The 24,209-nt window shown below is 37.5% G+C and overlaps 2 protein-coding genes across 7 annotated transcripts in view; one reads left to right on the top strand and one right to left on the bottom strand.

Annotated features, from left to right (window-relative positions):
• Positions 1 to 1,985, bottom strand: part of LOC133522214 (E3 ubiquitin-protein ligase RBBP6) — a 48,901-nt gene extending 46,916 nt beyond the window's left edge. The window contains exons 1-2 of one of the 4 annotated variants that reach the window (XM_061857457.1): positions 1,260 to 1,985; positions 646 to 877 (exon numbers count right to left, since the gene is read on the bottom strand). In XM_061857457.1, coding sequence (XP_061713441.1) covers positions 646 to 877; positions 1,260 to 1,425 — 398 coding nt within the window. In that variant the 5' untranslated portion in view covers positions 1,426 to 1,985. Of the gene's footprint in view, positions 1 to 645; positions 878 to 1,259 lie in introns of those variants that run through there. The other 3 variants (XM_061857458.1, XM_061857459.1, XM_061857460.1) reach the window with 3 other exon arrangements.
• Positions 1,986 to 5,565: 3,580 nt separating this feature from the next.
• Positions 5,566 to 23,777, top strand: LOC133522212 (eukaryotic peptide chain release factor GTP-binding subunit ERF3A). 3 transcript variants are annotated; one of them, XM_061857453.1, is made up of 12 exons: positions 5,566 to 5,938; positions 7,622 to 7,848; positions 9,590 to 9,704; positions 10,202 to 10,348; positions 10,989 to 11,134; positions 12,727 to 12,881; positions 13,557 to 13,674; positions 15,504 to 15,707; positions 18,051 to 18,209; positions 18,653 to 18,757; positions 21,183 to 21,351; positions 22,097 to 23,777. In XM_061857453.1, the coding sequence occupies exons 1-12, from the start codon at positions 5,701 to 5,703 to the stop codon at positions 22,138 to 22,140; spliced, it is 1,827 nt and encodes a 608-aa protein (XP_061713437.1). In that variant the 5' UTR covers positions 5,566 to 5,700; the 3' UTR covers positions 22,141 to 23,777. The 3 variants fall into 3 exon arrangements, with proteins under 3 accessions (XP_061713437.1, XP_061713438.1, XP_061713439.1); XM_061857454.1 differs by having other exon boundaries at positions 5,568 to 5,938; positions 7,622 to 7,836; XM_061857455.1 differs by lacking the exon at positions 5,566 to 5,938 and adding an exon at positions 6,020 to 6,321.
• The last annotated feature ends 432 nt before the right edge of the window (positions 23,778 to 24,209 follow it).

The following is a 24,209-nucleotide window of genomic DNA, read 5'->3' as shown; positions in this document are numbered from 1 at the left end:
AAACATAACCATCTGTTTCTGAGAATTGTCAACTTGTACTACTACTACCTTCTACTACAATTTGTTGTAACACTATTTTGTGATACACATAAATGTAGATTTGTCACAACAATATACATAATTTTATAAATTTTCCATTACAATTTTGTCACTTGTAAATTTTGTGATATACCCAGTTATATTTTATATATAGTTGTAACTTGCCACTTGTAAATTGTAATTGTAAGTTTCGCGGGATAGGTCCCTGGTGTGAGATTTCTACTAAACTGTCAAATTCCCCATATTGTCAGATTACAACCAAACCATACTAGTACCAAGATAAGGTTCATTTTTGTTGAATTATTTTTTTTGCAATTTGTCAGATTTTGTTGTCACCTAACAATATACAATCCACATTAGGCCTACTACTGCAAACACCGAAGTTCAAAATTGCAGATATCTTTCTCTTTTACTCCAATTATGGCATAATTAGTGACAGAAAAAAATGCCCTGCAATTATAAAGTACCTGACTAACTACTCAAAAGAGTGCTAAATACATGCAAATACTTTCAAGCTAGACCTGTACATAATAACAAGTACATCCATACTGAGGAACTGGAAGTCACACCCAGAGAATATTCAAAGAAAATCCATTTTAGCCTTACTTGCTAGGATCGTAGTCAAAAGTGGACTGAGAAATCATAGCATTTATTTTATCCTGTTCGCTACCTTCCATGCGAGACAGATCGGCCAGCCCTTTGTTAACAGAGACATCTTTGTGCAATGCCGCATTGTTGTTAGAGCCTTCCCACTGTTTCTTAGGTTGCTGGGATAGTGGTACTCGAGCCACTAGGAGTGATGTGTTTTTGGGAATCAAAGTACCATCATCACTGTACACTGTGAAATAAAAAAAGAAATCTCATAGCATATGTAATGGCTGCCCAACAAGTTTACTTCTATTACTTGCATCAAATTTTACATTATGAGATCAAATTATTATGAATTACAGACAACTTGAAGAGTTATAAAGAATGTACAATGAGAAATAAAATTTGTATAAGGTAAATTTAATCAATCTTACTTTGGTTTTCTAAAACTAGCAATATCTGTAATAGCAAAATAGTGTAAAAAGCTTAAAATAAGACTAAAGTTAGCTTGCTAAGGAGCACAAACATAGTACAGTTTGTAAGAATACTTAAACCATAATTAGCCAAATCATGCACTGCTACTACCAATAGGTTTGTATTAAGGAGACTAGAAATGTTTTGTAATTACTCACCTTCCTTAGTTTGAGCATTAGTTATTTGCAGATCAAAGTCGGATGTCTTTCCAATCCTTTTCTGCTGGGAAATAGCAGCTTTCAAATCTCCTACTGATATATGCAGACCATCGAATGTAACCGTGTCATAATCTAGCGCACTTTTGAACTTATAGTGCACAGACATATCCGATGATGGACATAAGCCAATTTGTTACTATCATGTCAAATAATTTGAATTTGCTAAATTCTATATAAAACTGCTTGCTGATTACTAACCTAAACTATACGTAGAGACAATTTTTTAAGTCTGTCACGAATTCACTAACTAAACTAATATAAACTCCAAGATTAGCTTAATTATGTCACTGAATTACATTTAGTTTCCTGAACAAAACATCACAATCACATTGCATACGCATTTAACAAACGCAATCGACGCTTGCAAACGCAAACTGTGATCGGCAATATCTCCGCCATTTTAATTTTTAAGTTACTTTTTCTACCGTAGTTGAGGTCCGTTTCGTACTACTGGTATAAACCGCTTGAACGCGTGGTATGTGGAACATTGTTTGATCGTGTATAACGGTTTTAAGTCCTTCATAGACGGAGCGATATGTCCCAAGGTAAAGTGCCAATTACATCCATACTTTATCAGGCGATATCGGACCCGAGAAATGATATTTTCCCGTTTCACCAAATATCAGCACATTTACAATATTTGAAATGTAAAAAAGTGGTTCATATGCAAAAATATCAAACAATAAACATTACTGGCAATTAGAGACAGTATTTTTACATTTCAAATATTGATAACGATGTGCTGATCACAGATTATTAATTAGTTACTTCGTAAGTGCTGATATTCCGTGTAACGAAAACGATTATCAGGCCCAAAATCGGAACTGGGCGGCTACCGGGAAAATCGAAATTCGTCAATTGCAGGCATTTTTCTCTGTCACTCTAATTACGTCTTATTGAGAGTAAAAGAGAAAGATCCCCGCAATTTGCGAATTTCGTTTTTCGCGGTAGGCCCCCTGATTTCAGGGCCGAAATCGGGAAATGTCGATGTAATTGGCGCATAAACGTCCCCTTCCCATTGCTTCCCATGGAACGTGAACGTGACATATATGTGATTAAACTTAATTAAACTGTAAGGTACTGACAGATATTGTTAGGCCTTCATGGTTCATCTGCATAGTTCATCTGAATAGTTCATCTGAATAGAAGACAATGTCATATTTGAATTGACTTGACTTATAGGGAGTGTAGGAGCTGTAGGAGGCAGACACGGACTTATTAGATTAACCGGATAGGGTACATTGGCCAAAAAGTGTGTCCACATGAGAAGTCAAGTCAAGGTGGGCCGTTGCATCTCTTTCTAATTAGGGTGACCATGAGTTATATGTATCTGGGATATTAGGATAACGTGGAATATATAGTTTGGCCAAGATCTTTTCTCATTCGTGCATAGTCACAGAGAATCTTACTGTATTTTTGCTGTGCTAGTATTATGGCCCCTGAAAACGCTTCACAAAATCTTACTTAATTTAGTCGTCCTAAAAGCTGTTACTGATAGGCGTACCGGACCGCCACGCTACCATGATCGATCGTGAGGAAGGTGGTCCGCCGTAACTTCTGTCAAGAACACAGGTATGAGTAAGAGAGAGAGAGAGAGCCAGATATGCTGATAGGGCCAGGGTCGCGGTCCGCTCCGCCCGTTTATTATAGTTTTTAACCAAGGCGCTTGTCAATCGAGCGTAATAGATATTAGAGAGAAACATATTATCTTTTTCTTACGATAGTATTGTGGAGCTTGTTAGAGTCGAGCCTACCGCAAAAACCGAAATTCACAAATTGCGGGGATCTTTCTCTTTTACTCTCACTAAGACGTAATAAGAGTGACAGAGAAAAACGACCGCAATTGATGTACTTCGACTTTCGCGGTTATAGCCCTGGATTCCATCTGGATGAGATTTATATTTTCTAATTAAAATACTTAAGGTGTTACGATGCCGGACATGTGTTTGAAAATTAATAAATGGCGGCCGTTAGCCACCAATGTCGATCGAACTCAAAATTGGTCACGATTTTTCATTTGTAGTCTGCCTCTTTCGCACTCATGGTATGTTCATATGCATGATGGATTACGTTTTGCACACTTTAACTATCTTGAATTTCTTTAAACGTTTTCTACTCATCGTAGATCTGTGATTGCGACTAGTTTTCAAATTTGCTGCCTTTTTCTACTGACGGAAATGTGTGTCCAACCTATATCGAATCGATTACGAATATATGAATAGTTAGTAAAACCGTTTCAGTATTAAAATATAATGTATAAACGTAAGTCTGGAATGTTTAAGGACTTTGGATTTCAAATTTGGCAATTAATTATTCTGTAATAGCTATCATTCCACCAATTTAATCATGCTGAAATATAGACATATCTAATTAGATAAACTTATTAAGTACTTAATAAGAATTGTGTAATACTGATTCACATCGTGCCGACGTCATCCTAATGAGTTTGACAATTATCGTCTTGTATTTTTATCATAAAATTGAATGACTGTGGTTCACCTGTGAAAATATATACCACAATCAGCCAAACTTTCACTTCTACAACCTGTCACACAACATTTTTTACCCATTTTTTAAATATTTCGCAATTAAATGCTGAGCCCCACCATTCACGTATTTTGGAAATATCTCGAAAATATGTCATCAAGTTGGGGATACCAATTAATATTCAAAGTTTCTACAATGTCTACCATATTAAAATTAATGTTTTTGTTGTGCACGTGCTTGGTTTAATCAGTTAATAATATTGACATCACAATTATTTACAAATCACTTAAAAGATTTGAGAACCGCACTCTGTATATAGCACTAAAATATAATAAGAAAGTATTTAATTTCAGTAGTATATTGATATAAATACTACCACAATGGTATGTTTTTAACACTGGCAACATGTGTGAGTGAGACACCGCGCCCCACTTTTGCTATCTCAAGTGGACCGTTTTCTCTAGTCTGGTAAGAACACCTTTCTGTCTCAGTGATAAGGTTCAATTTACTATAACAAAAACAGTTAGAGTGTGCTCCACTTTATATCTCCATGGAGGCAGCACAGGAGCCGTCAGATTTTTGGCGCGAGGCGTAAATGCATCGTAAATGTGATGTTTATTGTTCCCATGTAGCCCACAAGATGGCAGCACTTACGCCACTTACCAAAGAGCATATAATCACTACGTTTTACTTACTATCAAACTTACTATGCACAAGAAAACACGTGACGTGTAAATGTACATATTTATGGTTCCGATTCAGGCCACAAGATGGCAGACCCTCCAACGCGCACGGTCCCTACAGTATAGCTATCTAAGCACCACACGCGCCAACGATACCAAAATATATCGCTGTCTCTAGCACCTACATTGTGAGAGAGACGAAATATATCGTAATATACCGAGCTCAGTCCAAAGGCGCGCTGTGCGAATCGTTGACGATCCCAAACTCACAAGCGGTATTGAACCTTTAAGTCTAAGGAGAGACTTTGCCTCCTTGTGTGTGTTCTACCGCTTGTACAATGGGCTGTGCTCTGAGGAATTGTTTGACATGATGCCAACGGCCACTTTCTATCACCGCACCGCTCGCCGTCGGCAGGGAGTTCATCCTCACACCTTAGAACCTAAATGGTCGCGTACTGTGCGTTTCAAGAGGAATTTCCTCCCGCGGACGCTCCGGCTGTCGAACAAAGAATATAATACTCCTACAGTATGGGTTTCTTCAAAAAAGGAGTGCACAGGTTTTTAAAGGGTCGGCAACGCGCATGTAACACCTCTGGAGTTGCAGGCGTCCATAGGCTGCGGTGACTGCTTACCATCAGGCGGGCCGTATGCTTGTTTGCCACCGTCGTGGTAAAAAGCTATATATCACAAGGTATCTGAAGATGCCTCCCTATAAGATTTCGTAAGATACCAAAATATATATATATATATATATATCGTGTGTAGACTCTGTCAAATGATACATAAAATATATCCTAAGATGCCTTGCTATGAGATATTTTTTGTATGTTATCGCTCCGTCAGTGAGCGCCTTTACTACCTGCTTCACATTATTTATTGTACCTGGCAATTTTACCACCGGATGTAAAATATCAAATAAAGTTCATTTTAATTTTTATAAGTCCTATAATGTACCTTGTACACGTTTAATATAAATACAAGCATGAAAAAGATTTAACAATACTACCATTTGTAATATCTTGTCTAAATTCTATACCTAATTAATTTGTTTTATACATATATGTAATATAACATTTTTGGCAAAATGCCATGAACTTCCGGTCTGAGATAAAGACACACGCGGATCTATCGAGAAAAGAACGCGAATAATTATAAAAATAACTAGAAAAGAAAGACTTATTTAATAACTTTACACTGTCTGATTAATAAAAATGTCCAATATCGGTGCTCCGGACTCTTGGGAAAATCAAGCCGATGTCATAGGTGAACAAGGTGCAAAAGATTCCAATGATGTGTCTACAAAATTTTCCACGTTGAATGTAAATGCCGTGGAGTTCGTGCCTTCTTTTTGTATGCCTTCTCAGGCAAACGAAACCTCCGAATCCCCCTCATCACCACAAAAATCTGAAAGCGGTTCTACGAATTCTGCTGATAGTCCCGTCCTGAACGGTAAGTCGGTTGTCTTGTCATTTAGCTATCTGCATTGAAGCATTAGAACTAATTATAACATAGTTTGTTGAGTATAATGATCTAATTTTCTAAAAATCGCACGTAATTAATTCATGACACTACATTTCCAAAATGTTAACGCTGAATGCAGTATGTATTTTTTTTACAAATCCAGTTTTAACGGGTTATGTCGAGACACGCGGCGCCTATCCAATACCTACTTTTGAGTTCGCAACTTTCTCCTATGATTTAATTCATCGACATTGAAATTAGCGTGAATTATCAGTTCTTCCTAGTAGTTCGAGCCAATAAACACTATGCTGACGTAGATAACAACCATTCTTTGATAAGAACTATTGAAATGCAAGATTCACGCAACATACGTAAGTAAAAGCTTTCGTTTTGACCAATAAATTTGTTACAACGTGCTTATATATCAGTATTAATGTCTAAATAAAGTCAGTAAATGCAATAAAAATCAGACAAAGGTAACCTTTCTTTACCTTTGCCTATGTCATTTGGCCTACCTAATAAGGTTATGATTCACAATTTGTTAATAGTAATATTTTATCAAGTTTTACATTATCATAACAATATTTCATATTTAGTTTACTACATGACAATCATTAGAGTAGAGGCACTGATAACCTTGATATTTTTTGATGGATAGATCTGTAAATGTTTGTTCAGTGTGATGTCAACTCTTGACTGCTTGGAATTTTCTTTTTCGTTTCAACCGCTTACAATCCAATTCCCCCTCTTAACGAAGGCACGAACCCAATCTTCGGATATTTGATCATGTTTTTTTACTCAACTGGAACATTTTTATATATTCTGTTTATCATGTCTGGTTTTCTATTTGCCGTGTTCATTAGTTTATAATGTGCATGTAAGTTATTGTGTTATTCTAAGTGCGTCCATTGTTAGAGGTTCATCCTGTTATAATAGTGTGAAATAAATAGTTCTTGCATGTTTTTAAAAGTGGTTAAAAGTTAGCTTAGATTTATCATTTGGGCACACTTAGAAAGCATTTGTATGTATTTTTTTCTTACAAAAGTTTGGGAATGAGTGGTTTAGTAAGGAATAGTGTTACTCTGTCTAAAGTTTCCAATAATAAAAACAAAATTAAACACATACTAATTTTTTAAATTCTTATAAAACAATTTATATATTTTGTCTGTACCCAGCAGACTCGATCCAATAGGATTTGCAAAGTGAAGTACATTGAGTACATTGACTATCTTGTCACAATTCCTCAGGACTGTCAATCTACTTAAGGAAGCATTTAAAAATCAAGCATATTATTTTCAGAATCAGAAGTACTTAAAACGCAGTTAGAATCAATAGTATTTATTATTTAAAGTACAATGCTCAATTGTTCACCAAAACCATCAATACATTAATTGACAAATTATGTTAAGAAAACGATAAAATATAAATTGCATATATTTTTATAATCTGAATAAACACAGAATGACCCACTGGTATGGCATTACGGCCGCGAGTGCGTTTGCTTCGCCCGAGGCACGTCTACACACCCGAGTTGCTTCGCGCGGCAATTTTTTCGCGGTGGTGGCTCGTTCTGTGTGGATCCGCCTATTGACAAGTGCAAGATGTTAAGAAAGTTAATTTCAGTTAATACATCACATCCCTCCGGGCCGCTCAAGCTTGTTGTCGCCGCAGGTTGCGGGGATGGCGGCGGCGACAGCGGCGACGGCGCGTCGGCCTCGCCGCGCGTGGAGGAGCCGCCGCCCGTGCCGCCGGCCGGCGCAGCCGCCGCGCCGCCCGTGCCGCCTGACGTCTCGCCCACCGTCGACAGCTGGGAGGCCGAGGCCGACGACGCGCTGCTCACACCCGAGGACAACAACGAACCCGATGAGGAGGAGATCGAGCAACAGGTTCAAACCACTGTAATTGGCATGGTTCTTTTTTTGCGTTATTAGTGGATGCATGCAGCATTAGATTGGAATGAGTCAATTAACTTTTCTTATTCGGTCGGCTTATGTCTTACTTACCACCAAACTTTTTTAATATTTTTTTTGGGTATAGTATAAATCAATATCAAGCAGGTGTCAGGCATAAGTTTACAGGAACTAAATAAATAAGTCTCCAAGGCAATAAACAAGGCATCTGCCCCTTGACTGACAAATAAACAAGGAAAACGTTGATTGCCAAGTCATAGTCCATGACCAGCCAGCATGTAAGTTGCAGATTAACCTTTTGAAGAGGTATAAAATACTATTATATAAAAAAATTATACTTTCAGTATGCTACCTGGCCTGACAATTTTTGTAATAGTAATTGCTTAATATTAAGTTGTCCTTTATGCATGAAAGGTATTTAATTTATTGATTAGAATCTACTAAAACGAGAAATTAGAATTCGATTAACCCTAGGAGGATTTAACAATTGGAGTCTCCTTTAAGAGCTTACCTCTCAGTCGCAAACCTTCGGCCAATACATACGAATGTATTGTATGGACTGACGTTTATCTGACATGGCTATATGTACGTTAGGTACAAACAGCCATACATTTGACGTGCCCCTCCCCCGCAAAAATCGCCAGACGGTTTTGTACAAAAAATTAAAGACAAGGTGTCTCTAGTTGTTAAATCCTCCAAGTATTAACCTCAAGAATATAAATCAACAATCAGAAAAAGCATAGATTGATATGGTTATTGTGTTATGTGTTTGACATTAATAATTAAAGATGGGATGGGTATTATTTGGTATTGGGTATATTCAGCAACTTTTCCAATGTTCGTATTCGGCCGAATTATTTGGTTTAAGCGCCGAATATTCCTCAAGTCTCTTGCATTTTGACCTGTTTGTTTTAGGAATTGGCTAGGAAGCGATTCATCTTTAGCTGCTAATGTAATTAAAGTGTTTTAAAATGGTTTATTAGAGTGAAACAGATGAACCAGATAATTTGGCTGAATATTCAGTTTGGTAAGGTCAGAACTAAACATTCGGCAAACTCCATATTTGGCCCATCTCAATTAATAATCAATTATTCTAGACTAGGGGTCACTAATGCTGAAACGGACCGCAATGATTATTTTATTTAAAAAACCGGACCCCTGAAAAAACTAATTGGTGATCCCTGTTCTAGACTGTAAGTGAGTATGTATAATTGCAGTCACTGAATCTAGCATGTAGCACAATAACCCAGACAGATAAATTACTTGTTTTTGAGAGATTTCAACTGCTTATTTTTATGACTAGTTACTAATGATGTTTTTACCTTATCAACACATGAATTGTAAACATTATATCAATTTGTTTTTAGTTAAATCTGCTTGTGGGTGATTTATAATTCGTTTGTATTCCATGTATACTACCTTCAAAGTTTTATCACATAGTAATAGGAGGATCCACAAAAAGTAAAGACATTTTTGTATATTGTGACTGATTATAAATTATTGATGCCACTCTTACCCTGTATCTAACACAAATTAAACATCTCATTTGTTTCATATCAAACTGTTTGCGCTATAGAGTATGGCAAAAAAGTAGACATACACTCAAAGAATAGAATATGTTATCCTTTGTCGATGGGTTAAAAATCAGAGACATTGTCTTGCAAATAAATAATAAAATCTTAATGTAAAGTCATAATACCTTACTCAAGTTATATTCTTATTACCTCAGGAAAATGATGAATTAGGCGAGTTGGCAAAGAAAGTTCCCAAGAAAAAACCCCCCAGAGTGGAAGACACCCGGAGCAAGAAGGAACATGTCAATGTTGTGTTCATCGGCCATGTCGGTAAGACCACTTCATTTTAAATAATACTTTCTTTTTGTAACTCGTAACACTAAAAGGTAGTTGCTCATCTTCAACATCACTCTTGAGTAAAGTGCTTATTGGAGAAGCAAGGTGACAACGCATGACATAGCACAAAAAAGGACTTGTGTGGGCCCAAATTTTATTTGCCTTGCTTGTATCAAAAAATATCGAGGCCACACCCGCGCACATCGGCAACATTGGAGGCTTAGTTTGCACCGTTATACACCACGTGATTAAAGAGTTTAGAAACCTGAAAACCTAGTTCCAGTGAGCCACTCTGTAAAAAGAGAAGCCAAAACAAAATACATCACTATGTTGTTCTTATAATCATCTATAATGCATCATGGATACAAGTGGCTCTTCTTGACATAGAATAGGATTATTGACCTCATGGTTGTCCAACCAACCTATTTTAATATCTGATGGTAGATTTACGTTTGAGAGCTAAATAAAATGTATTTAATTTGTGTTTCTAGATGCTGGTAAATCGACAATCGGCGGTCAAATTATGTCCTTAACGGGCATGGTAGATAAAAGAACTCTGGACAAATACGAAAGAGAAGCGCGGGAGAAGTCCCGAGAGTCGTGGTATCTTTCTTGGGCGCTTGACACCAACCAAGAAGGTGTGCAACTATTGTTTTTTACATTTTTATATTGTTTTGGATCTGTTGCAAATCCTTTCATTCACCTACCGGCAAAGAGGTGAGCGTAATAACATTTATCAAAAATGCGTTCATTATATATAAACTCATTCGCGTAAGGCTCATGTGGTGACGTTGGTTCACAGATATTGTGCATCACAATGGGAGATCATTTAACTTCTTATCACAACTCCTCTTATTATTTATTAAAACGGGACTAGCGCACGTGAATTAACTTGAAAACTATCCCACTTTATTTTAACTTTATTTATTAAACTTAAGTCGCGATCGTAAAAGATTGAATCCAACTTTTACAACTTCTTGTTTTATTTTAGCCAGTTGGTAGGCAAACCAGGGATCGGAACCGGTTTTTTGCAAAAACATCGAAATAACCATATATTTCGGTTTATTTTATACTCTAAATGTAGGACTCAGTTGTGTTTTCAGATAACGACTTCGTATTATTAGATTGCCTAATTAGAAATGAAGTAATTAACAAAGAACGAAACGAAACGAACGAAATACCGTTTTCGTTCCCATACAAAAAATACCGGTTTCCGATCCCTGAGGCAAACTTCAAATTAGCTACTATATAGAATTGAGAATACATTGTTTTGTGCAGAACGCGACAAGGGCAAAACCGTGGAGGTGGGGAGAGCATACTTCGAGACTGAGAAGAAGCATTTCACGATCCTGGACGCGCCGGGGCACAAGAGCTTCGTGCCCAACATGATCGGTGGCGCGGCGCAGGCTGACCTAGCCGTGCTGGTGCGTATCCATATCTTCTTCTTCCTCGCGGTGTCCCGGCATTTTGCCACGGCTCATGGGAGCCTGGGGTACGCTTGACAACTAATCCCAAGATTTGGCGTAGGCACTACTTTTTACGAAAGCGGCTGCCATCTGACTTTCCAAACCAGAGGGTAAACTAGGCCTTGTTGGGATTAGTCCGGTTTCCTCACAATGTTTTCCTTCACCGAAAAGCGACTGGTAAATATCAAATGATATTTCGTACATAAGTTAAGTTCCTAAAAACTCATTGGTACGAGCCGGGGTTTGAACCCGCGACCTCCGGATTGCAAGTCGCACGCTCTTACCGCTAGGCCACCAGCGCTTCCTTACCGCTAGGCCACCAGCGGTGAGTATCCATATCATTGTACGATAATATAATATAGGGAGCGTTTTGGGCTCATGTTAATCAAGTTCAAGGGCTCATTTTAGTTAAATCGCAGTCTGTTGAGGTTACATCCAATTCAGCTGACTGATCAAATAGGTACTGCAATGTAATGAAACTCGCATGCGAGTTCCGCACCGTGTATTGAGCCCTAAGCTGCCGATGTATTCCACAAGATAGCCGTCCCTTCAACGCCCAAGGGACAAGGGTGTGTAGAACGCGCGCGGACTGTAGAGGGCGCCACGCGGGTTAGGTTACAAGTTTAAGTTTGCAATTTTGGCTACAAGGTGATGGACCTTACAATGCGCTCTATTAATATCCTGCACCTGGGGCCTATTGCACATTAAAATACAAGCTTATACCAAAGAGATTTGAAATAGAGGTGTATTGTCAAAGAAAACTTTGTAGCGACGTAAATTTACTGCCATCTTTCGACACATAATAAAAATTTTGAAAACGCCATTTGACTTTGACCCTTATTCTTTCACTGATAAATGTTCAATTTGTTAAATATCAAAAAGTGGCGCCGTCATACTGTGCACTTAAAGGTTATGGCGCCATCGCTCGAAACGATGCTAAGTAGTACTACACCTTTGGCCTTTGATCTATTAGATGGCGCCACTTTTTGATATTCAATAATCTTTGTAGCGACGGAATAAATTTACGTCGCTACAAAAGTTTATTTGACAACACACCTCTATTTCAAATTCTCTTTGCTAATACTATTATTTTACAAACAAAATGACGAATTGTATTAGCTTGTATTTTATTATGCCATAGGCCCCAAGTGTAGCAATAGATCCTTCCATATCCAAACGAATTACCATACCAACATTTTGGGCAGGGAACGAAGCTGTCACAAACCAAGAACTACACGCAGGCGGAACCGCGGTCACAGTCTCTACCCGATGTTATCAATCTGTTCTATTTTAGATTATAAACCGTAATTAAAATGTACGCAATTATAAAATTTACTTCACTATATGCCATTTAAATGTGATAGTTAAATGTACTGATACAATCGTATAATGAGCTTTTAATTATAGGCTGTATCCGTCTATACTAAGCGCACGCGACAGGTCCATGAGTGTGGCAAATTATTTCAAACGGTTTTAATATATAAAGCACGATTGTATTTATGTGCAAAATTCAAACGAACCTTATTTTTTCATTTGGATTTTTTTTTCAGGTTATTTCAGCGCGTAAAGGTGAATTTGAGACTGGTTTCGACAGAGGAGGGCAAACTCGTGAGCACGCTATGTTGGCCAAGACTGCCGGAGTGAAGCATTTAGTAGCTCTCGTTAACAAAATGGATGACCCCACTGTCAACTGGGATGAGAAGAGGTATGTATTGACAGCATGTATTACAAACAGGGCTCCATTTCAGGAAATAGAGAACAATAATAACCATAATGAGTCCGTTGCCATGACAACATAGACACCAGTTATCAAAACGTGCATTGCGTCAAGCTCTCCTTTATACGAGTCAAGCCGTGCTGGTCTCATCATTGCTGAGTCTCATTACACAAGTGATTATTACTATTAGGCAATATATAAATATTATAGGGACATTCTTACACAATTTGAGTAAGTCCTACGGTAAGCTAGAATCTCTTCAAGGCTAGAGTAAATAGGTATCCCATAGGTAAGCGTGCTCCACCGCAGACCGCATCATCACTTACCATCAGGTGTGATCGTGGTCAAACGCCTGCCTATCCTCCATAAGCTCAAGAGGCGTGTGTTGTGGGTACTCAGACAATGATATATATATTATCATATACAAATACTTAAATACATAGAAAATATCCATGACTCAGGAACTAATATCTGTTCTCATCACACAAATAAATACCCTTACCGGGATTCGCACCCAAGATCATCGATTCATTGGCTTCATAGGCTGGGGGATTACCCACTAGTGATCGGTATCCAAATCGGTCGTCAAAATGCCGAATTTAATTACACAATTAAAACTTGCTGGAACACTTATTATTCACCAACTAATTTCTTTTATTACAGATACAATGAATGTCGAGACAAAATCATGCCTTACCTCAAAAAGCTCGGATTCAACCCAGCTAAGGACCTCTCCTTCCTACCTGTGTCCGGCCAAACTGGACAAGGCTTATTGGAAAGAGTAAGTGTCTAAAATTTGCGTTCTATATAGTTTATCATGTCATCAATCTCCTCAAAGACCACATCAGACCTGCTAGCTCGCGCGCGAGTACACACCAAAGAGAATTTGAAATAGAGGTGTATTGTCAAAGAAAACTTAGTAACCACGTAAATTTACTGTTCTTGCGACACATAATTAAAACTTTTAGTACGCCATTTGACTTTGATCCTTATTGTTTTACTGATATGTGTTAAAATTTGATGAATATCCAAAAGTGCCGCCATCTAATAGATCAAAGGCCAAAGGTATAGCAGCATCGCCATAACCTGTAGGTAGTGCGCGGTATGATGGCGCCACTTTTTGATATTTAACAAATTGAACACATCAGTGAAAAAATAAGGATCAACGTCAAATGGCGTTCTAAAAGTTTTAATCATGTGTCGAAAGATTGCAGTAAATTTATGTAGCTACAAAGTTTTCTTTGACAATACACCTCTATTTCAAATTCTCTTTGATATGGACTCGCGCGCGAGCACACAAATCATGCTAGACGGTCAGCAATAAAACATTAAAGGTTTTGTAAATTTTACATTACATATGGTGATAATTTTTTTGTTAATTCAAAAATAATTTATTTGTTATTGTAGTTTTTAATTGAATAATAATTATAGCCTTATGATATTTACTTGAAACTTCTGTACTTAAATATATAAAATTTTGTACTTTAGCGTGTAGCTGCGCTCTCTCGGAAAGGTTTCCACGGAAGACCAGCGTCGAGGTCCTTAGGTGGTATCTTAACATTAAGCTGAGTGGAGACCTTTTCAGTGACGCTTAATAATTAATTGAAAAAAAAAAATAACCCACACTAGTGCAGGAATAAGCGCTTTCCGTGCCTATAAAATGTTGTGCTATACACATGCGAATAGGTAATTCACAACTCGCGTCGAGTTAAAACACTCCCTTCTGTCATGTTTTAATTTATCGCCACTCGTTGTAAATATCATACTATATTCCGCACTTGTATCGTAATCGTAAATAACTATTCTAACCGTAGTTACTCCAATTCTGTAGATACTCTATGGCGATGACACACTGCATCCGATTCGCAAGTCGCTCCAAAGTTTGAGCGAGACGACGCTATGCGCGCATTATAGCGGCATCCCGCCCGCTCGTCGACGTGCGAATCGGATGCAGTGTGCCATGCGCCTATTTGAAAGACCAAAACAACTTCCTTAATTATATGTTTCTTAGGAAGGAAGATGCATTTTATTTGGAGGATTTAAAAACTGGAGACGCCTTGACTGTAATTTTCTGTACAAAACAGTCTGCCGATTTTTGCGGCGGAGGGGCACGTCAAATGGATGGCTATTTCTACGTAACGTACAAATAGCCATGTCAGATAAACGTCAGTCCATACAATACATATGACCATTGGCCGAGCTTTTCGACAGAGGGGCAAGCTCTTAAAGGCGTCTCCATTTGTTAAATCCTCCAAGGCATTTTATGACTAATGATCTGATGACATCAAGTTTTAATGTTGAAGTTGCTTCCCTTGCACAGATTTTAACTACTCCTTCCCCATTTATTTTTGAAATTCGGAAGTTTGCACTTTAAATTTGCTCTGGCAATTATGATGGTATCATTCACGAAGACGCGTGCCTTGACTCGTATTGCCATGAGATTAAAGGTTAGATTTGACAAATCTACGCGTCATCTTGTATGACACGAACGCCTCGGGTCTCCTGTGATCTGTTGTGATGCGTTGCAGTTTCGTAGGCCGCCCCGCCTTACCCTGTGACAAGAGCCTTGTATATGTAGTATTTTTATTATAAAACGTTGTGTATTACCAGGTATCGGAGGAGATCTGCCCTTGGTACCGCGGGCCGTCCTTCATCCAGCTGATCGACGAGCTGCCGTCGCTCAACCGTAAGATGGACGGGCCCTTCATCATGCCCGTGGTGGACAAGTACAAGGACATGGGCACCGTGCTCATGGGCAAGGTGGAGGCGGGGACCACGAGAAAAGGCAGCATCCTTTTCCTCATGCCCAATAGGGTAAGTCCTGACATTATTCACATGTGACATGAAATTAGACACAGCTTCAACTGTGACGATGTATGTAGTTTTTTCTCAAACTTGCAATGAAATGTTGACATGATTTACTTCAAATTAGGCCCGGAAATACTCTGTATCCGGTGCAATGAGTGAAGATGATATGTAAAGGAATCTCATACAGGGTCGCACCCAGGCCTGTAAAGCAACCTCCTTTTGTTTTTAAACGTCAAATTGTGATAGGGACCGTGCGCATTGGAGGGTTTGCCATCTTGTGTCTTGAATCGGAACCATAAACATGTACATTTACACGTCACGTGTTTTCTTGTGCATAGTAGGCACTGCCATCTTGTGGGCTACATTCGAACATTAAACATCACATTTACGCCTCGCGCCAAAAATCTGACGGCTCCTGTGCTGCCTCCTACAGTTCATGCACGCTCCCCTATACAGTGTCTTGGCATTCAACCATCAAATAGTAGTAGATTCATAATTTGTTTTTAGCTGTGTAAACCTATGAATAAAACAAATTGACAATGAGGTTGTTTCCATCTACAAATCTTAGGGCAGAATTGTATCCCAATAAATTCTTATGGATTATAAGAACATGTTAAACTACCTTTCGTGGACCTCTAATGAGCATATTTTTGTAAATATTGAATTCAAAATATCTTTTAACACGCGTCACGTGACACAAGTCGAAACGACATTGAAGATTCTGATGATGTCACAACTCTCGGTTTGACACGGCCATTTTTCTCTGTCACTCTAATTACGTCTTAGTAAGAGTAAAAGAGAAAGATCCCCGCAATATGCGATTTTAGGTTTTCGCGGTAGGCCCCCCGTTGTCTGTTCTCAGTACAAAATTAATACTCAAGCCGTATCCATTTTGGTGGTGGGCATTAATTGAAGCATCGATATCTTCACTAAAAATTAACATAATAGAAATGCTAATGGATAATGAATACTTTATGATAAAATAAAATAACTCTATTATTGCAGAAAACATATTTTATTAGTTGGTTAAAAACCCACACATACACAGCTTGCCCAAATACCTAAATACTACGGCTTGAATATCAAATTTTGTACTGAGAACAGACAATGGGGGGCATTGTTGTTACGTGTGTATGTACATAGTTATGTGTCAAACCGTAAATTGTACCGTCACACAATTTTCAAAGAGCATTTTGGGCGCGAAAGCATGTGTCAAAATATATTTTGTTAATTTAACGTATTTAAAGCCGTTTTTAGGGTAAAAGTTGAATTTTAGGGCAACGTTTGGTTAATATAGAATGTTTAAAAATTTGAAACAACCCTATTCTGTTTCTTTTTTTCATTGCAAGTTTGAGAAAAGCACTGTACAAATCTCGGCGAGAAACGGGGTTGCCGGCCGCGTATCCTTCTCCCGTCTATATCTACTTGCCTGCAACTGCAACAATAATATTGTTTTCGCATGAGTAGAGCCGAAGCAACTAACAACTTTTGGAACGGCCCTCATATTATTAGTACATTACTACAGAGGCCGGGACGAAAGGGGTTGCCGGCCGAAGACATATAGACGGCCGAGCGAGTGAGGCCGGATAGGTCTGAGGCGGGCAACCCCATATTTCCTGCCGTAGGTATGTATAGTGCTTTTCTCAAACATGCAATGAAATAATAATAAAAATAGGATGATGATGATGATGATGATGATTGCTTCATGTCCTAATGTGATAGGTTATTCAGTGCGTGGGGTATTGAAGGGGAACAACAATTTCATTATTTTTGCGCTACGACGCATGGTTTAGGAGATACAGCCGCATAAAGTTTTTTTTTCAGACATGCAGAAATCTTTATAGGGCTGTATCTCCTAAACCGTGCGTCGTAGCGCAAACATAATCAAATTAAATCTTATTTTCGTAAGCGTAATTTTTTTTTTTAATCTTATTTATTTTATAAGCCATATACATCTTAATATTTTCATCATTTTTAGTTCCTAGTGTTTTCGACGACAATTTATACTGTCTGTGCTCAATAACCATGTATATGTATCTCTCTCTCTTTTCATGCGGAATAAAAAATATAAATAAGTTTCTTAGTCTAGAAAATTCGCATTTAACACCCAGTATATAAAAATAGAGACTTCCGTATTTAGTACGTCAGTATAATAGATTTTATTTAATAAATTAAAGTCAACACAATTAACCTTAATTTACCATTTAACGTCAATTAGTACATGTTCAAATTTGTCTGTACATGGAAACACTAACAATCTATTGTTTTCCACCAATGACATCATCACGGAAACCGCCCGGTTTTTGTTTTAGTCAGAAATAGATTGTACAAATAATCATTGTTTGACAGGTGCAAGTGAATGTTGATCAGCTGTGGTCTGACGACATTGAGGTTACATCCATTGGGCCTGGCGAGAACGTGAAAGTCAAGCTAAAAGGCATCGAAGAAGAAGATGTCTCGCCTGGTTTCGTGCTCTGCGACATCGCGGAACCCATTACTACTGGAAGAGTAAGTCATTCTTATTAATAGAAACAAACTTTTATAATTTATAAAAGTCAAGTTCCATGTAAAGAACAGAGCCCCTAGTGTACATTTATTCGATTTCGAAACGTGACATACGCGTTTGCGTTAAGTCTCATTTAGTATGGGATTTAGAGACAGCGCGCCAAGCGAAACGTTTTGGAAACTCAAAATCCCATACAAAATAACACTTATTTGTTATTTGGATATGTTGTACCTTTACCTATTGTACATTATGCAATAAGTACCTAATACCCTTAAAAACCTAATAGCCCGGCTATACCCTTTATCAATTGTTGACTGATGTGCTGGGGGTTCATGGAATATAAATTCAGTATAATTGTATGCAACTATATTATACAAAATATAAATAATTTACATTCAGTTACTTTGCCCAATAAACTAAATATTGAAATGTGTTTCTTTTGCAGGTGTTTGATGCTCAAGTTGTGATTTTGGAGCATAAGTCTATCATTTGTGCGGGATACTCAGCTGTCATGCACATACATTGCGCCGCCGAAGAGGTTACTGTAAAGGTAAGACAACACTTTCAATGTAATGGTTATTGACATGCTCAACGGGTTTTTCCCACTAGAGTTGGGTTATTATAACGGGTTATTCCTCCAGGTTGTGACCAGTGGTAACAGCTGAGGATTATTTTTTTACCTGTTCCCAGTTCTGCAGTGATATATTAGGCTTCGGTCACACGTACGCGGATCCACTGTGTGATCGAGACAGCGCTATGAACATTATATAGCGACGTCCCGTTTGCACACCGCCGCGGCCCGCGGAGCAGCGTCCGTGTGACCAAACCGTTACAATTGAATACTAATAAAAATATTATCTACACACATATATTATCATAAACCCTCTATGATGCCTTCAAAATCCGTAAATTATGGCCAACATTACGATAAACTGTTTTGTTACAACAAATTTCTTCTCTGCGATAATGTAGTTATAGCTTCATAACTACATCAAAATCGATTTGGTTATGCATTAAAATTTAGAACATCTCCGAAAAAAAAAGCAATTCGATCTGACCTCTATTCTAATATCAGTTGAAATGCCTTTTTGTTCGAAATGAAATGTCAATTGCATACAATTTTGACAGATAGTCGGGGATAGTGCAATACCGTGCAACTAACAAAGTCGTAAGAGTTCGAAATTCTAACAATGTACAAGGTAATTGGACCTTACTGCATTTGTTAGTTACGCGGTATTGCACTATCCCCGACGATATGTCGCATGTTAGTTTGTATCGAATGATACGGAAATAGGCCCCCAACTCTAGATTCTCTTAATTGAAAAAAAATTACATGCGTGAAAAAGTTTTCATTTATCGCCATTTGACGTACAGTTTATATTTTAATTAGTTTTAAGTATAAAATGAATATGTTCTGTTGTTCTTAAGGTAACTAGCAAAAGTTTCGTGTAAAATAAGCGATAATAATATTTCGGTGACGCCACCATATATCCGCGAGTTCCGCCATGCCCCAACGGAGGCTGTAATTTGGGTTAGTGAATATTTCATAGAAAGTTTATAGTATGTGTGTAGATAAAATGGTGTATGTAACTGTACATAATTAATTAGGCATTAAAACACTCGTGTGATCTTTTTAAGAAACTCACTTCGTTCGTTTCTTAAACCCACACTCGTTAATTCTCCCACACAACCCACACTCTATTTTAATGCCTTTTTATTATGTAGCAGTCACATAAACTACTATTAATGGCACCTAACCAAAGAGAATTTGAAATAGAGGTGTATTGTCAAAAAAACTTTGAAGCCACATAAATACAAAATTTTCTTTGACATTCCATCTCTATTCCAAATTCTGTTTTACCTAACTTAGAGAAAAAATTCTGTGGTCTATCCCCAAGTTTTAATAACTGAGACAAAAATCTCACCAGTTACCTCCAAAGCGAGGAGACCTCATTTGGTAATGTAATAGGGGCGTCTATTAACTACGTGAGGTATTCAGGGGGATTCTTACATGAATAGAACGCTTTTTAAAATCAAAAACTTTTACGAGTCAACTGAATGGAAACTGTCTTTTCTAGTTACTTTACGAAATAGCAAGTATCGCATATTATTTATTTTAATTTTATTTCAAACATATTTCCATAACATTACAGCCGCAACCAATACATCATGAAATTATATAAATTAAGAGCGTAAGACTACACAACAACAGTTGAGGGCCTCCATCCATCATCTCACAGACTCTCAGGCATTCCCTTCTCACAGCCGCCCATCGCCACGCAATCAAGTCGCACTCCGGTGCTAATGTCAAGAGCGCATTCAATTGTGAGAGAGAGCGAAGCAGTGACATTTACAATATTGATCGTTCGAGATAGAACTTGCGTTTAGTAGCAAATGTATATACTCATACTAAACACTAAGGCATCCCTGCCTTCGAAGCAAATCTCAATACATCTCATCGGGAGGGTTACAAAATGCTCAAAAACACCTCACGCTATTAATGGACGCCCCCTAAATACTTAAAATACCTAATAAGCTTAAATTCATAAAAGGTTAAATTTTTCGCCGCAGTCTTATAAATAAGACAAAACTTGGTGTAACTTCGTACCGGCGCCGGCACGAGCACGCTCGATGAAGAAGCTTTCTAGGTTAATTTTCTTCCTGAAAATTCGTAGTATATTATGATGCCATAAATGTTTAATCGTATAAAATTTAGCTTGCAAGAAAGTTATTATTTACAATACAACATTCAATATATAAGAGCCGTGTGTAAAGACGAAATTCGCACAATTGTGATGCCATCTTCAATATTTTTATTCGTGCTAGCTCTTTTGTATGCTGTACTGACATATTAAAGCGGCCAAACCACTCAAATATATTTATAATAACGTTATAAAGTCGTGATCAGATATCTGAGCACCTTGCCTGCTCCAATATCTGTGATGACAGTAGTAAGTGGATATGTGTTTGTGCAGGCACTAATCTGTCTGGTGGATAAGAAAACCGGAGAGAAGTCCAAGACGCGGCCGCGCTTCGTGAAGCAGGACCAAGTGGCCATCATGAGGATAGAGTGCGCCGGCATCATCTGCTTAGAACCATTCAAGAAGTTTGCTCAAATGGGCAGGTTCACATTAAGAGACGAGAGTAAGTTTACCTCATTTCTCCTATCTTACGACTTTTTCGGGTTCATGCTGAAGGGCCCCCGTAGCCGTTCGGAGCCGGAATTGTAATTAATACCTATTCCAGTTTCCTCGCGAGTTTTCCTTCGCCAAAAGCTACCACATAACCTCCTATTTAGAAGGTTCTACCTTATTTTATCATGTATACTTTGGATATTTATTTTCATTAAACAGATAATAATTTACATTTTTTTCATTACATGACTATAGACATTTTTTAATTAAGTTATATAACTTATATTATCTAATCCTTCTTCGAATAGACTATTTTCCTGTTGGAAAGTAAATTTTTACTGTACTAAATAATCATATATTATTGAAATACAGAAAGAAACAAGAAAACCGATTCACATTCAACAAAGTTTAAAGTTTCATATAATAATAAATAAAAGTTTAGGTTTATAGTCTATGTGACTTTGACCCTTTTCCAGGCCGCACTAATCTACAAGGTTTTCCCAAAAAATCCAAATATATTCCAATTCATCCAGCTTTGATGATCCATTTGAAGACAAGTAACATTTCCCGAAAGTGTAATCTAATTTGAACCTTCAATCGGAATGCTAAAGTTGAAATTCTAATGGCGCGTATGTGGTCGATAAATCGTACTTTGCCTGGAAAGGGGTGAATAGCTGGCTTGAGTCGTTATGAAACAAGCCTATATTTTGAATAATCAATTCCTTGTCTAATTATAATTTTTATTTTCTTTTCAGATAAAACTATTGCTATCGGTAAAGTCCTAAAAGTGATTGAGTAAACTGGCACTATGATTTGTAATTTAGCTAGGATAGGCCTTTCCAAAACCTATATTATCAGAGAAAGCATGTAAAATGTAATCCTGAATTTTGGGATCTGTATCATGTGAGAGCTCGAGTGGTATATTGCTTCAGTATGTTGTAATGTTCACGTCTAACTTTTATTTTCTTAATATTGATAGAACAGCTAGTCCTCAGAAAAGAATATATTTTAACAGCCACTGCCATCAAGTGAAAATTAGTATCTCCACATGACAGCACCATGTTATATATTCAACGTGCTATTTTTATTTTCACATGGCTCTAAAGGTATTGACGCTTTGTAAATCGTTTGATGCCTCCAAAATATGCCTAGCCGATTGAATTTTACTACTTTTAAAATGTAATTGTCTTATTTTATGAGACACCGCGTAGTATTACGTATTCGCGGATAGTCAAAGATAGCATTAACGAAGCATAACGTAGAGATCGTTTTGCCCTCTGTATCGTCATGTGAACGTAAATAAACAGATACCTTTTATTATGATGGTAACAATAAGTTATGGAATTTATCTTGAGACGGTGATTATTTATTTTATTTAGGCAAGCCGTGAATTAATACTCTTAATATACAATAATTAATTTAACGAAATTATATTCTGCTTAGTTTGAATCATATTTGGTTAATACTAATTGACATCGCTTCGGATTGCCTTATTTACCATAAGAGGAGTCAAACTTCTGTAGTGAGCCGTGAGCGAAATGTCAAACAATGAAATGCTTACCTAGGTATCAAATTCTCTTCATATACTGCTTTTCCCAAGTGAACCTACAACACTATGAACTCGGTGAAACCATTCATAAAGTAAGGCTCCCTGGGAAGGATCATCGACTTAGTTCTAGTAAAAGGTAGCCGGCTATAAGCATTTCCTCTATAAATGTTCAATTTGAAATGGTGTTACTTTTTACTTTTCTAAGAATTCGTGTCTGATGATCACCATAACTTTTTGTTTATTAGTTACGCTCACATGTTCATTTTATACACATAATATTTATTCTATTGTAGTGTAACGTATCACTTTGAAAGTAAATAATTTGAATTGGTTTGCTGTAGGACACGCACATAAATTTATTCAGTTTCGCTTGTACCGGGGTGTCAGTTTTACTTTTTTATAAGTCCAGACTTACTCAGCTTTGCCTGGATCACATGTTAATTATAATATATATCCGCAATACTTTATCATATTATGGTAATAGATAATAATTTATTGCTCTAAGTGACCAATATCCGGGCGGAGCCCTATCGAGCCCTGCGCGGGGCCGCCGACTCGCCGCTCCTCCAGTACTTATAAACGGTCGTGCAAACAGAGGTGGTTCGTTTTATTTTCAAGAAAATATACATGTGAAGGCTCAGCGCCCGAGTTGTTAAAGTAATGTATATTATGGATTTATAAAGTTTTCAGCTTTTTTAATATAATCAGGTTAACGATTAATATCTAGGGGCGTTTGTATATTATTATCAATATTTTGTGTATATCAGTGGACAAGACACTCGGCGCGCGCCGCTGCGGCGCCACGACGGCGGCGGCGCGCGCCGGCACCGAGCGACACTGGCAGGCTGCGACTATATTATTTTGTTTAAATAAAATTTTATTAAGAATTACGTGTTTTACTGTGAATTCTCATTTGTTAACGTTAGGGCTCATTTACACGGTACGAGAACTTGTATGCGAGTTTCATTACATTGCGGCATTTGACCGGTTGGCCGAATTGGTTGTAACCTCAATAGTCCGCAATGTAACTAAAATCGTGAGTCAGAATGGCGGGTGTACCTAAATAAAATCAAATGAAAAGCATACCATATTTTTGTACCTAATTTGTACTATTTAGTACCTCGTTTAAAAAAAATTGTACCTCACGGTACGTAAAGTTATGATCAAAAAACAGGTCACCCGCCATCCTGACAGTCAGAATGGCGGGTGTACTTTATTACGCTATGTTCCCGTGGTTATTGATAAATTCTATAAAAGCCAAATTTTTGTACCTTCATATTCAATTATAATATGAGTCATTTTATTTGTGCTTTCCAAGT

The sequence above is a fragment of the Cydia pomonella genome, chromosome 10, assembly GCF_033807575.1.
Source record: "Cydia pomonella isolate Wapato2018A chromosome 10, ilCydPomo1, whole genome shotgun sequence".
Taxonomy (NCBI): Eukaryota; Metazoa; Arthropoda; class Insecta; order Lepidoptera; family Tortricidae; genus Cydia; species Cydia pomonella.
This window is presented reverse-complemented; position numbering and strand designations above follow the sequence as displayed.

Bases quoted from the DNA above. Each gene is read 5' to 3' on its own strand.
- LOC133522212 (XM_061857453.1), top strand. From the start codon at position 5,701: ATGTCCAATATCGGTGCTCCGGACTCTTGGGAAAATCAAGCCGATGTC. The intron at 18,758-21,182 runs GTAAGACAACAC...GTGTTTGTGCAG, and splicing joins CCGAAGAGGTTACTGTAAAG to GCACTAATCTGTCTGGTGGA. The intron at 21,352-22,096 runs GTAAGTTTACCT...TTTTCTTTTCAG, and splicing joins GTTCACATTAAGAGACGAGA to ATAAAACTATTGCTATCGGT.